A 15269-nucleotide genomic window follows, 5' to 3' on the forward strand; every position below is an offset into this window, starting at 1 on the left:
GGGAATATTTTGGAAATATTTCTATCAGAAAATAACCTACCTTCCTTAACCAGAAGCAAGTATGTCAGCTATAGAAAGGAAGTTCATGGCACAGCATAACATTAGATCAGATTAGTGTTCATTTTCTTATGTTTATAGATCAACTCATATTTGTTCTATAAAACTGGCGAGGTTTAGGTGAAAAATTCCAAACAGTCACATACACTTTCACATACTATTTGACTATGAAAATTATTGCAAAATCTAAAGACTCAGATTCTGAAAAAAACAGCCAGCTATGGAGGTACTTTAAGACGTTACAAAAGTGTAGTTTTAGATATCCAACATCAGAAATTTCACTGGTGCTCTTTCAAACTAAGTAATTTTATGCAGATTTCTATAGGTTCTAGAAATATATATGTAATTCATTTAATCATTTTTTATTAACTTTATGTGACACATTAAAAATTTCCTAAGAAATTTAAAAGCTGACTTTATTTCTCATGCAGGTTTACATCATGTAGGTTTACATTTGTGTCATTCAGAAGAGTAGAGCAGATATGTTGGGCACAAAGCATCTAGTCTGTGTGCCCCTTATTCCTTCCCTAAAATTTCTTGAAACATATAGGTACCCTGGGAAAGCCTAACCAATCTTCTAACTGTCTTTTTGCCTACTAAGGGTCAAAAGTTACCTTGAAACAAATAGATTTCCAAAAGTTCTGTAACAGTTGTGACAGAACTCAAAGTATTTAGAGGCTGCAACACGTACAAGTCCTCTGAAAGGATGTGTGCAGTACAAAAATCAAGGCAGTGTCCCTTTTATGCTTCTGTACTGGAAGAGTATTTTTTGTTTAATTGTATACATAATTATGGCATTCCTCACAACTGAAATATTACTGAAATACAACACATTCTTTCTGTGCAATTTTTTAAAACAGAAGAAATTACATGGACATTGTAGTCTAACAGGGGAATGGAAACACAACACACAAAATACTTACCAGTGTAAAGGATGTCTCACATATAGGGATAAATATATCAGCATGCATACGCTCTTGAAATAAGTCTATCTTAGATACATACACACAAAATGCCATAATTTACGTCTGTTTATTTGAATCTGGAACGTAAGAACTTATCTGGAGCAGTATTTTACAACAAAAAAAATTACCAAGAGCAAAGAGTAGGTTTATACTTGTAGCATCTCCAATTTGGCAAACTATGGCCTTAGAATTATGCATCCTTTAAAACTGCTTTTCCAGTATGAGGAACAGTTAATGATCTAGAGTATTTTCAATGCTTCTTCACTGTATGTGCCCCAGGTGTTTGGAGAAGTAAACATGACTGAGAATCTCAATTCATATAGGGTTTGCCTATTTGGAATGTTACAGAAAGACCATTTCTAAATATAGACACAAGAGCATCCAAAGAAAAATATCTCTAGTTCCTAGAATAGCGTTCAAAGCTATGGCACCTATCATGTAAATATCTGTGCATAATAAAGTCACTTAAAACTGAATCAGAAATCTTACATATACACATCAGTATCTAAATTGTCCTGTTTAGTTGAGTATGCTGTGTGAAACAGACTTTCAAATTTTGATAAACAGCAGAAGTAACTAAAAAAGCTTCTCTGAAAATTTTAACAAGAATGAAATAACAATAATTGGTTAGGGATTAAAAATAACACCCTAAACACATAATCCAAGGCTATTTCACACTCCAGGGGTGAAACTGAAAATGAAACTGAATAATCACATTTTGCATAGAAATTGAGAGTGGAGACAGAAAAAACAGAAACTAAAGTCTCTAAAATGCTTGAAACTATTTGTGACAGTGTGAGTAAAGCCCCTTTTGTTTTAAACCACAATTACTGGATTGCCTTCACTTTTATAGACATGAAGGAGGGAAAAGCATACATTTCTTGGAAGTCACCTTTACACAAAGTACAACAATTTAGGTTTTGCAGAAGGCACACTCATCAAGCTGAGGCTTTTAAGAGTTCACTCCCGTCCAAAGCTGCTTTCTGTGAGATAATCCACATGGCCTATTTCAGAAACCAAATCACATACAAAAATAGTCTAGTGCTCTACAGAAGACATGAGCAGAGGCCCTGATTCAACAAATAGTCAAGAACAGACTTAAATACCGTTCTAGTCATACTATTCAAACCTCAAGATGCAATCTAGTTGCAGCAAAGGAGATGATAAGACTTCAGAATAATCACGCAAAGCTGAGAGTCTACTTATACAAAAACTAAGAGATGACTATCACAGTGGTTTCCAGACTTTCCAGTAGGAGACTGCAACTGTAAATGCTTAAAAATGCTCAAAAATGCTCTGTCATACTGTGCACTCCAGAAGCAAGCCCCAGGTAAGGGAGTTGCTGTTCTCGTACACATGTCTAGGCACTGGGCAGTGTGGCAGCCCTTGGGCTCCTCCTGCTCTGCAAGCGGGAAACCAATTCCCCACACCGTCTTCCCTTGGCTTGTAACACCAGTTTATCCCTCACGGCCACCCTAGCCCCATTCCATCCTCTACCATTAAGGGTAAGGTGCCATTTTCAGTCTCGGCCGCGGGTCTTTTAATTCAGTCGAAATTTGCCCACGAAAGGCGCGGCTTGGCGGGAGAATGAAAGAAGAGATTAGATCGTTTCCCCTTTGCTCTCTTCAACCCGGCTGAAGCAACGCCGCCTGGGGTGCCTTGGCTGCCCGCCCAGAGGCTGTAAACCCGCAGCCAGAGGGGTCAGCCTGCCTCAGCTCTCTTCCCCTAGGCCGGGGAGGCGCCTCTGGGGAGGGGCGGCGTGGTGGGGCGGGGAAAGGAGGGGAGAGAAAGAGAGGGGGCTGCCTAGCGCCAGTTGTGGCCCCTCACCGACCGGCCTGGCGGGCCGAGCCTAGCGGCGCAAACCGCCCGATCAGAGCGGGCTGGGAGTCACAGGGGGGTAGCGGCGGCAGAGGAGAGTGGTGAAGGCTACACACCCAGCAGGAGACCGTCCATGTCAAAGATCAGGTGAGTAACCGGCCGCAGCGCGGCCTCGGAGGAAGACGAGGAGGCAGCAGACATGACGAGTTCTGAGCAGCCGGGAGCCGGCGTGGCAGCGGTGGCGCAGGCGCTCTCGGAGGCAACGGCGGGAGTCCGTGGGGAGCGGGGCTGCTGAGAGGCACGGCTGAACCGGGGAGTCAGAGTCGTGGGATATGAGTGCCGGTAGCGCCCTGGACGGTCCGGCGGCCAGTGGGGTGGAATGGCCTTTTTTATTTGTTTTCGCGTTTTCCTTTAAAAGCAAAGTCCATTTCTCTTCGTGGACTTCTTCTGGTGGAAGACTTTTGTTGTTAAATCTCGTTTGGTACTTCTTGCGGGAGAGACTATGAGTCTGTTCGCCTTTTGACGTGTTAGTGTTTTCTTTGCAAAGCTTTGGAGCACTTGTGTAGAGATTTAAAAGGATAATATTACAGCTGGTTCCTAACTGGATCCATAAACAAAAGGCGCGATGTAGTACTATGAGAAAAGAGTAAATCATGGTGTGTAACCCTATCTGTTAAGGGTTACCCAGTGCCAGAATAGTTGATTGTGGATTATTTTGGGTGTTTGCTTTTTTCTTTTCTGAAATATTGAAGGTATTCTGAAGTTCAAGAAACAAGCCAGTATTCTTGAGATAAGAGAAATCTTCCTTCACAGACACATGATCCAATTTTGACTGGGCAGTTGTAAGGGAATGAAGTAGCCTTCCTTACCAGTCTTTCCTCTTTTTTTTTTTTTTTTTTCATACAGGTAACCACTGGGCATCAAGATGGTTCAAATACCAATTGCAGAAGTAGACATGAAAAGAGCTGGATCGGGCTCACAAGGTGAACTACCAGCCTGAAGATTGGTACTGCTTTGCAGTTCTATGTGAAGGCAATGGTTAGTTGCAGCTTTGTGTGAGGGAAGTCCTGTCTCTTTTGCCTGTGGGTAGGCCTCTCAGCAATTCATTTGAATTCACCATTTTAGCAAGTTAATGGTGTTTTTTGAAGTCCTAACTGTAGGTGTCATAATTGAGTCCCTTTAAACATCCTACCTACCCCAAAAATGTATTGTGTAAAAGAACCCTCACCTTATGTTTGTGAGAAATATCAAACACAAAGCCCTCATACCTTCTCCTGTCTTGGAAATAAGACAAAACACCCTTGGCATTTACTTGTACCTTTTTTAATAATAAAAAAGTTTTTTGAGTTTTGATTTGGCTTTCTGTTTTTTATTTTGAAGTTGTATCACTTTGTGATGATTATATTTAACAATGCTCCTTAGGCCTGCCTATATAATCAGGGAAAAAGACTGCACAGCATACAGTCTTTTTAAAATGCCATTCATCTGTTAGTTCTTGCATAGATTTAAGAAAATGAGTCCTGTGCTTCCAGATCAAATTTTGCTTTGTAGCCTTACAATATGAAAGTGAAGAATGCCCACAGCTAAAGAATACTCACAGCTCTACTGTTTCTGTCGTAAACACTGCAACAAGGCAATGTTACAATTTTTTTTCAGACAGCAAATGAATTAGTTTCCATAGTACTTCACTTAGGTGGGAGCATAGCTAGAATCAATAGAATGTAAAGTCTTCAATACAGCACGTCCAAAAAAAAAAAAGTGTTCATCTGTTGAGAGGAATAAAAAAGTAGTTTCAATACTTAAAATGGCAGTGTTCTTCTGTGAACATGTTTGTTCTCTAAGACTGTAAACTATTGTGGCAGAAATTTCAAGACATTGAGTAATAAGTTTGTATGGCAGTTGTACCTGAAGTGGATTCAGACACTTTTTAATTATCAAATATTCTAAAAAATTGGTCTTTAGTTGTATTTGCTACAGCTGTACTTGTTAATAGTAAAAGCTACATCAGTCAGCTATCCTGATTAATATTCTAATTAGAGAAAAGCTTAAGTATTTCAATTGTAACTCCACCTCATCTACTCTCCCCAAAAGGGGAGATATTTACTATTTTTAGCATCTAAAACAACAGTTCATCTCAGAAAACATAAGTCTTCAGCAAAAATCTTCAATATTTAAAATAGAAATAAATCCTGAAGACAACTTTGATTTAAAAAAAACCCCACAAAATTCAAATGTAATACAGAAGATAAACCTTTTTATGGTTAAGTGGTCAGTACTGCAAATCTTATTGTGCAAGTTTGAAGACTGTCAGGTTAGGTGACAGGCTGATGACCTCAATTTGCTTTGCTTTACTCTGTCTCATCAGAGATAATCAGTGATGTTAGCTTACTTGATTCTTCAAAGCTATATTCAAACACAGGTAAATCTTCCGAGTGTAGACAATCTGTTTAGGTTTATTCAGCATGACTAAGTCTTCTTACCAACGGAATGAAAGCAGATAAAAATCCAAACACAACTTTTAATTTATGGCTGACCATAGTTTTCTAGATGTACAAGTAAGTGAAAATGCTGATCTAAGTTTTATTCTAACTATGTGTCTCAAAGGTACTATTTGGTTTGAATTCTTTTAAGGAGTGAGAAGAAGTTGAGATTAAGAACTGATTCTTCTTGTTTACTTTTAAAAATTATTATTTGTCTTAAGTCTATTTCAAGTGATGAGAACCTCAATAACTTTTGAGAGAAGCATACTGGGATCGAGGTACAAAAACCATTGTATGTCTATGAACTGGACATATTGCTTACTGAGAAGGATGGACTTGGGTTACTGAGATGTAATTACATAGGTGGATGAGTCCTGCGAAGTCTGAAGAACACAGTTTATTTCATGTACATTTTGGAATGGGTCTTGCTGTCTCTGTATACCAAAGCAGGTGGATAAATCGTTGGTAAGTTTTACATTTTACGGTGTTATGTGGTACACGTATATGCTGACTATCCAGGTTTTTGAATGACTGAAAATTAGCTGCCTATAGGTAGCCCTTACTGCAAACAGCTCTACTTTCTCTGGATTTGTAATGAAATGTTAAAATCGGTTGTTGTTCCTGCATGTGAGAAGGTGAAAATACTCAGGTGCCTATCCATGGTGGTATTAAGTATGTGTTTTATATATACAGACTTCATAAACTTTTTTTTTTTTTAAATTTAATCCTTGTATGTTTGATTGGGTTTTCTTTACCATGAAGCTAAACAGTTTTCCATATCACTGAAATATGACAAAGTTCCTTTCCTGCTTAAATGATTTCTTAGGTAATACACTTGACTCAAAAATTGCAGTTTCCTCTTTCACTACTTCATATTGTACATGAAACATGGATTCACTTACATATTTTTATATCATTGGTAGGAACATCATACAGAAGTGACTTTATTTTTCTGCAGGTGCCTTGGCAAAGAGGATAAACAGATTATAATCCTTTTTTATTTGAATAATGAAAAATAATTTAAATACTTGAATAAATCCAGTAGTTTAAAAGCTTTCACAATGATTTACATGAACGGCTGTTAAATCCACTATTAGTACCAAATTATGTGGAATGACTTATAGTTAAATGTTATTTAATTCAGGTATCAGCTGAGATTAACAACAGTTGCTATACTTCAGCCTATAAGGCCTCAGAAAATGAAACCCCTTGCAGTGCTGGATGTCACCAAAGAAGAACTTTTTACCCTAAGAATATGAATTAAGGGAATGTTTCTGTTTCAGTTCATATTTTTATGATTGCAAAAGGGAAGATAAGCATATATCTTAAGGCAATTAACTAATACCATACACCTATTGATCTAAGTCATGGTTTATTGATTACTTAAGTTAAAAGGGAGTATAACCTCTTTATTCAATCACATGGGCCAGTCAAGTAGGGAGAGGAGAGCTGTCCATCATCTGGATTTTGATATTTACCACCAATTACAAGTGAGTTAGTTACAAAGGCAAGAAAAATGATGTGTTGTGCTTCAGGAGAATAAAGTGAACGAGATATACATTAGTCATCTATAAATTTAGATCAGACACCGTAAAAAGTTTCTTAAGCAGCACTGAGGGTTGAAAATCTAGAAAAGCCAACCAAGCACACAAGAAGAAATGAGGTCTGAGATATTTTTAGTTATCAGTTCCTGTGTGAAGTGGTGGGATCCTGCAACAGAATCATTTCTGAAACTAGGAAATGAAGCCTTAATACCATGCATCAGGGCCTTTTTCTGTTTCCATTTCAGTCAGAATCTTTTTCTCTCCTCTATGGCTTATGAATGAGCCTTTTGACATCATTTTTGTTCTGCCAGTAAAATATTGACTGCACACAGGTGGGGTTTTAGGTGATTAACAGTATCATTGAAGCTGAAATCTTCAAGTGCTTAATAGGTGGGTCCCACTTACCCCTAAACTGTGGGAAAGATTGGGGCAGAAGAGATTTTATCCAGATAAGATCAGAAGTGTTTTATTTTGTTCAGCTTTTCCTCTGTGATATGGGCTTCCTCTGTAGGATAATTTGCAACTTTATTTATCTAAGTTTCCATTGTTGCAGGAGACTAAAATATTGGAAATGTCCCATCATTTTCTTTTTTGTTTGTATGTGAATTTTATGGCTTTTTTCATTTTACTACAGTTTGATTGTTAGAGATTATAGGAAACATTTTGTATTTACAGAGCCATGTAGAATATGTGTTCTGTCAACCTTCCTAAGCAAGACATCCATCATTTGCTTGATGGCAATAAGAGTGGAACTGAATGCTGTCACCCTTCCAGTGGTCCTTTTCAGTCTTGTGTTCCTAAGCTCAACCTCTTCGAAGGCTGCAGTAATTACATCTTCAGATGGAAAAGAGAGAGAAGGAATTGTGATTCTCTGGGTCACAAGGTTGCTTAGCCACTGACCTGTAATGCTCCAGATTCAGGTCTTAAATGTCTGTTTCCCACCAGGCATATATCAATCTGGAGAGTTGAATCTTGAGAGCTTAGACATTCTCCTAACTTTGTGGCTGCATGCCCTTAGAATTTTTTCTCTGCCAAGAAAAGTCAAGCAGAGATAAATGAGCTTGCTGACAGGCCAGAATGTCTACATGATCAGGGTAAACATACTATCAGCCTAGGTAGTACAGAGAGACTGTTGGAAGCTATTGTACAGTACCACAACCTTTCTCTTTTTTTCTTTTTTTGCAGTGGTTCTAGCACACTGAGCCTCTTGGTCAGCCTGTCTCCTCTTCTTGAGACTAAACAGCCTGAGTTCCTGCAGCCTTTCCCCATAAGGAAGATGCTCCAGTCCCCTGATCATCTATATAGTAGATACACAGGATCTTCTTGTCTAGGGGAGCTATGATTTTACCTTGACTACAGGAGTTAATGTACCTCCCAGCCAAGCCATAAGTCGTTTTTTTGGAATTCCTCTCTTCCCACCTGAAGCTACTGCCCTGTCTTTCTCCCTACATGTGCAGACACACAGTCATGCACTGGTAGTATACTTCAGAACATGCTGTTGTGGTCAGCCAACGTCAAACATGCTTTGTAAGCACCAGCATATTGGGCACTACAAGAACTGAACTGAACATGAAGTGAACTACCATTTTTACCGTAGTTTTCTTTTGTTCTTTAATTATTTGTAATTCTTATGAATGTTTTTTTACTACTGCTGCTTAGTCAGGTTGTTCCCCATTTTGTACCAAGCCAAAAGATGAAAACTTTTGTTGCCTGCTGTCCAAATTAAATTTTTCTTTATGGATCACTTCTATCAGTATCCTCATTTATTAAGAGTAGTCGGTTTTATACTTTACTGAAAGAGCTAGCCCTTGAAGAGCTCACTACTTCTTCATACAGTTTGAAAGATTCTTCTGCATTTCCAAGTATGAAAAATTATCTTGCAAGCCTGATAAGACAGTTATCTGCAAGAAGGTATGTTACAGAATGAATTGTTGTATCAACATTTCAAAAATGTTGTCTGTGTTTTTTAGACCAGAGGTTACTACCAGCAGTAGGAAATGCGAATTATATTAATGACCATGTTTGACAGCCTGGCACCATAATCTGTTTTTCACTGGATTTTCGTTTTAAGGCCAACAATTATATCCTCATCTGGAAAAAAAATAGACTAATGTGATTTTCCAAAAGCCATTAACAAGGCTTCCAATGTCATGATGGCTCTCTATCCTAATTAAGTAGGATATTCCATCCAGAGACTGGCCACCCTGTTATCCTAAAATGATGTAGGGTTAGGCTGTCTTGTTGAGTTTCAGAGCTCAGAGTAAAGCCTATGTGCTTCAGGAAGCACAGAGCTTCACCTAGTAGATGTCACTCCGGTTCCCAAATCTCTACCAGTGTCTTCTGAATGCTATCTGTGCTAAAGCTTTTTGAGGTTGGTGGAGATAAACACTCACCTACTTGCAGTTTTTTAGTATATTTACCTAGGTGATTGTTGCTTCTTGAAGGACCTGGCAAAAGATGGGGACATGCATATTCATCTGCTTTTTATTACATCCAGGAAGTGTTTAAAAGCTTCATTGTGTAGGTCCAACAAAATATCTTTTCTTTTCCTGTTCAAGCCTATCTTTCTTTAAAGATCCTGTTTGTGGCTTGAGGTAGCCTGAACAAGGAGTCAGAAGCTATGGATTTATCAACTGCAAAACCTGTATCTTAATTCTTACATAGCATAGCCATTATGTTATCCCAGCTAAACCCTTATATGTAGCTCTGTTAGCATTTGAGTTTTCTGTCTTACTTATGCTTTGAAATAACTGAGTAATTGTCACTTTAGCACCCTTTATGGATTTCTAATCAAATGTGAAGAAAAACTAAACAAACAAAACCCCTCCATTCAGTCTTTACTTAGTGCTCAGATTTGAGTAGGAGAGTGGGGGAGGAAGATGTTGGGTTTTTTACTCATTAACCCATCACAATTTTTTGCATAATATTTTTGTAAGAATTAATAAAGCTTTTCATTCTGTATTGTGGTTTTCCATATAAAATGTCTTGAATCGTCACATTAATTAGCACATACAAGTCGTCTTTTCATTCAATCCATCTGTATTTTGGCATATGTATCCTTGTTTTATCACTACTTTTTCCAATTTACATTGTTATAAATTTTTTAATTAATGTTGCTTAATAATTATTTATTGTGAGTAAATAGTTATACATCTTCAAAGAGTTGCAGTGTATGTACATTAGAAACTTGAGGTAGAACTATTTTTGTGTTTTACCAATGGATGTTGTATCTCATCTGTTGTAGTTCTTATGTATATATGGAGGATTTTTTTCTCAGTACTGTCTAAATTATGGTTAAACAAAATGCTTAAAAATTAACTGGTTATTTATTTTAGGGATGTTAACACAATGTTATAAAATTATCTTCACTTGTTAATGCTTTCAACAACTGCAATACAATAAGTGCAGATTTTTTTCAAGGGTTTAAGACAGAGCTAGTATTTCCTGTTTCTCTTTGAGCAAATAAAAGGTTGGCAATTTAAAATTGTTTCAGAGTTGTTACAGTACAATCTTGTTTTAAAGCAGAGAGAGGAAAAACACAGAAGAAAAACTCTGAACAAGCTGTACTGATTTCTTGAACCACAGAAAAATGTAATTTAAACTTTGCATTTAGACAGCTGTTCAAAAATATTGGTTCAGTTTGATTTCTCCCAGTCATTGTTAGCTTCAATATTTTGCCTGAAAGAAAATTGAGAATGTAAGGCTTGGATTCTCTTAAGTTTCACTGGCATCGATTGTTGCACATCTTTGGACATCTTTCTCTTTCTGATCAAGTTCCATAATTTGGAGTGGAGGGAGGAGATGGAGTAAGCTAGCTAGCACTTCTCAAAGTTTAATGAACAATTTTTCATATTAGGGTTCTTGAACTTTCTGGGAGCAGTAGTTTTCAGGGAGCACATATAATTTCTAGGAGAATGCACAGTGACTAAATGAGAATGGGCTATGGTATACTGTGTTTATATAGAGAGAAGCTCTAAAAAGTTCTATGCATCCAGTGGAAAAGTTTGAAATACACTGATCTGAAACTATGCCTAAAAAAGACATATTAGTACAGTTTCTTAGAAGTTGCTATGTACATAACTTCAGGAACCCTTTGCATTTTTATAGAAAGCAGAAACATACCTCAGATTCTGTCACTGCCCTTGTTTTCCCAAAATAAGGTGCAAAGTAACAGCATTTAGAAAGCGTAACAGGAGATCTTCAGCAACAAACTGAAACAAGTGCCTTGGTTAGGCATGTATATATATATATGCATTAAGAAAATGTAGTGAGACTGTTTCCTACGAGTGAAGTAGCACCTTATCAAGAAATACTGTCAGTGCTGTATAACAAGAAATTTTTCAGTGTTTTCCTTCTTTCTTCCCTTCCGCCTTTCTGTTTCAGTTCACATGACTGGACTTTGTACTCATTTACCAGTAGTAAATGTGCATCCATCTTGTTGGAAAACTAGAGGCAGAAACTGAAACAATTCCATGCTGCAAGGTAAAATGCCCTTTCTGCCCCAAAGTCTGTCATTTATGTGTAGTTTCATTGTAAACACTGAAGTTGTATAATTGGAATTCCTATTATTTTAGAGCTCAAAGGAAATTCTTCATGGCAGGAAATTAGCAATTATGAAAAGTGATAACATATGCATTGTTGTCTTTTACTTATTAACTTAAAAAATGTATTTTATATAAGAAGGAAAGAAAGGGATGCTAGCACTGTCTACTCTTGTCTGTACCTTGCCATCAGCTGTGGTAGCAAACGATTTTGTAGCAAAATGCACTTCATTATTAAGTACTACAGTGGAGTAGAACATTCACTGCCTGCAACGGGTCAAAAAGTATATAAGCTTTACTTGAATTGTGAGAGCATTTTTGAACAAAAAAGCAAGCAAGGGTGTTTGAGAACTAGAACATTTTCCAGTTGTGCAACGGTGATTTTTCTCTTACCGCTTAGCTCTGATTGTTTAAAAAATAATGTTAAAAGTGATTGTAATTTTGTTTATGGACTCTATTTCAATAATCAATTGGAAATGTACTGTTAAATAGTTTTGGAAGGAGTTAGGTATTGAGGTAAGCTTATTGTTTTGAAGTAACTCTGGTTTGTGTGCAGTGTATGTAATCTGACATATCTGATTCAAAAGTGGAGCCTGTAAGACTTAATTATAATTTTTTAAATGCTATTAAATAAATCTGATCTCCTCCTTTGTAATCTCACCTTCATCCAGCCTGCTAACTGGTGGTAAGCACAGCTACTATCAGGACACTGCCTGTATTAGGAAACACTAAGATAGGATGCAAAAACACTAGAGAAAGGAAGAGGTAAGAAAAAAAAAATCATAATTTCTGAGCAGGTTGTGTCTGCCAGGCTTTTATACAGAAAGACTATGTTTGGACAGCCATGCTGAGACAAGAAGGAGGAAGGTGAAAGAGGAGAAGCCTATTTAACCAAAATACGTGTTGACAGAATCTGACCACATATATTGTTTGTTAGGTAGTTTTGTAATGACTCATTAATAATATGGATTCCATACACCTTGTTTCCTCATAAACATGTTTTTGCTTCTGCCCCTAGGGTTCTCTCTAGGTGGATTTTAGTAAGTGCAGACCTGTATCTAGATACTAAATTCCTGTCAGACCAGCAGCTGAGGCTGTTTTAATACAGGAAAAGCCGCAGTTACCAATAGAGAGCACTGTATGCTGCTTCCTGGTGGAAAAGCCTGTGTTGTGGGGTGAAAAGTCAAGCAGAGAGACCCAGCAGGATCAAGATTAGAGTGATAAACAGCAGTACCTGGGCAAGTGGAACTGGAGGAGCTGCATCCAAGAGATACTGAGTGTGAGTAGATCAATGACATGTTAATATGGGTTTCCTGGATAGGAATGTTCATGACTATTTGCAGAGTGAGAACATATCAGAGAAGCTATTCTATCAGAGAAGCTATTCTAGTACGTCTGGTGAGCGTCTTGCTTACACTAGCAGCACATTAAGTCAGCTGGTCTCAAATAGAATTATTTTTTGTTTAAATTCTTTTCCATTTCCATCCCTGGTTGAAGGCTCACATTTAGAATCTGGATGGATTGGATCACAGCAAAGAAACTTTTGAGTGATGATAATGAATGAAATTAATTTGCCGTGAGATCCATTCATCCCTTTTCATTTTAAGTGTGGTAGGTTGGCCCTGGCAAACAGCCAATCACTTCCACAGCCACTCTCTCACTTTTTTCCCTCCTCTCCCCAGGGAGATGGGAGAGTAAATAGGAGGAACAGGAGTGAGAAAACTCATGGATTGAAATAAAAACAGGAAAAATACTTACCAGATACTGTCATGGTCAAAATGATGGGGAATTGCTGTGGTTTAGGCCCATCTAGGGACAAAAGACCTAAGTACCATAGACTTCATAACTCCGTAAGGACAGGGAGGGCTTAATTGCTATTTATGGTCCAGAACAAAACAGACAAGGCTACTCAGCTTGGGGAAGAAAAAAGAACTTAATTTAATCTGCCTCAAACTAAACCATAACAAACAGAATTATCCAATGGAAAAATAATACAGAGTAGGTCAAATGATGGAAGTGCAACTGGCTCTTGAAGATAACCTTTTCCCTCCCCCTTCTCTCTTCCTGAGTCAGATCCCTGAGAAGTGTCATTGCTTCCTCCCCCCATAAGCAGTGCCGGGGGCAGGGAATGGGGGGTGCAGTCAGTCCTTTCCTGATGTCTCTTGCTGCTTATCTCACCTCACTCCTGAGAAGTACTCCTCGCCAGTCCTCCCTTGCTCCAGCTTGGGGTCTCCCACATACCAGGCAGCTCTGCATGTGCCACTGCAACCGCAGTTCATCTTCTCCGGGTTCAGGTTTAAACTGCTCCCTCCTTCTGACCCAGAGTCTCAACTCTCACCCCCTCTGTCATGGACTACACTTCTCGTCACGGGCTGCAAGGATGTCTCTGGTCTGACATCGCTCCTGTCTTTTCCTGGCTCCAGGGTCACCTCCATCTGGCCCTTCTCTTCCATCTCCTTCATGCACTTCAAATTCTCATACTTAAATAGTGATGGCAGAGGCACCAGATTGGCCCAACTGGGCCGGAGGTGGATCTGAACCTCAGAGCCGGGGGAAAGTCCAAGAACTCTTTACCAGGCCTGCACTGCAACCCCCTCCACCTGTTACCAAGCAAAAGCAACTCCTCACAAAACCATGTCAGGAATTAAACTTAATTTATTGCCAGGTAGCTTAAATATTTAGTCAATTATTGTGATATTGGAAAACAATAAAAAACAAGTATTTAAATGTGCAGGAAAACTACCTTTCCTCCCACTTTCTCTGGCTCAATTTCAGATTCCACTCCTCCACCTTCCTAGTCTCTACACCTTCACTCCAGACATCTCCTCCCACTGTATTACACAGAATCACAGAATGTTAAGGGTTGGAAGGGACCTCAAAAGATCACCTAGTCCAACCCCCCTGCCAGAACAAGACCACCTAGATCGTCCAGGTGGGTTTTGACTATCTCCAGAGAAGGAGACTCTACAACACCTACAGGCAGCCTGTTCTAGTGCTCTGTCACCCTCACAGTGAAAAAATTCTTCCTTATGTTTCTTTGGAACCTCTTATGTTCCAGTTTGTACCCATTGCCCATTGTTCTATCATTGGGCATCAGTGAGAAGAGCCTGGCTCCATCCTCCTGACACCTGCCCTTTATGTATTAGTAAACATTAATGAGATCACCCCTCAGTCTCCTCATTTCCAACCTAGAGACCCAGCTCCCTCAGCCTTTCATCATAAGGGAGATGCTCCACTCCATGATCTTTATGGCCCCGCACAGAACTCTCTCCAGCAACTCCCTGTCCTTCTTGAACTGAGGGGGTGAGAACTGGGCACAATATTCCAGATGGAGTCTCATGAGGGCAGAGTAGAGGAGGAGTAGAACCTCTCTTGACCTACTAACCACAGCCCTTCTAACATACACCAGGATGCTGTTGGCGTTCTTGACGACGAGGGCACATTGATGGGTCAGTGTTACTGCTGCAGGTTGCATTCAGTGAAGCAATGGGAGGCAGAGCAGGACAAAGTCAGTGCTTAGCCACTTCCTTCTGCCACTCCTTGTTGCTTCTTTTTTTCCTGTTCTCTGATATGGGCCCTCCACAGGCCGCAGTCCTTTTGGGCACATACCTGCTCCAGTGTGGAGTGCCTGCTACTACTGGCCTTGTTGTTCTCTCTCTGCCACCCACCACGCTTCTCTGTGTGTTCCTTCCCCGCAGTGTTTTTTGCCTTTTCTTAAATATTTTTACACCAGCTTGGCTCATGAGCTAGCTCTGTCCTGCAGTATGTCCATTGCAGAGCTGACAGGAACTGTGTTTAATGCAGCACAGTCAGCTCTCACAGAGGCCTCCCCCTGCAGCCCCATCACTGATAACGCATTGACAC

General features: G+C 39.1%; 1 protein-coding gene across 1 annotated transcript in view; it reads right to left on the reverse strand.

Moving 5' to 3' along the window:
* The window catches only part of PUDP (pseudouridine 5'-phosphatase), a 75393-nt gene extending 61709 nt beyond the window's left edge, over positions 1 to 13684 (reverse strand). The window contains exons 1-2 of the mRNA XM_061999342.1: positions 13584 to 13684; positions 2957 to 3249 (exon numbers count right to left, since the gene is read on the reverse strand). Coding sequence (XP_061855326.1) covers positions 2957 to 3249; positions 13584 to 13684 — 394 coding nt within the window. The remainder of the gene's footprint in view (positions 1 to 2956; positions 3250 to 13583) is intronic.
* Positions 13685 to 15269: the final 1585 nt, after the last annotated feature.

This window comes from Colius striatus, chromosome 1 (assembly GCF_028858725.1).
Source record: "Colius striatus isolate bColStr4 chromosome 1, bColStr4.1.hap1, whole genome shotgun sequence".
In the NCBI taxonomy this organism is placed as follows: Eukaryota; Metazoa; Chordata; class Aves; order Coliiformes; family Coliidae; genus Colius; species Colius striatus.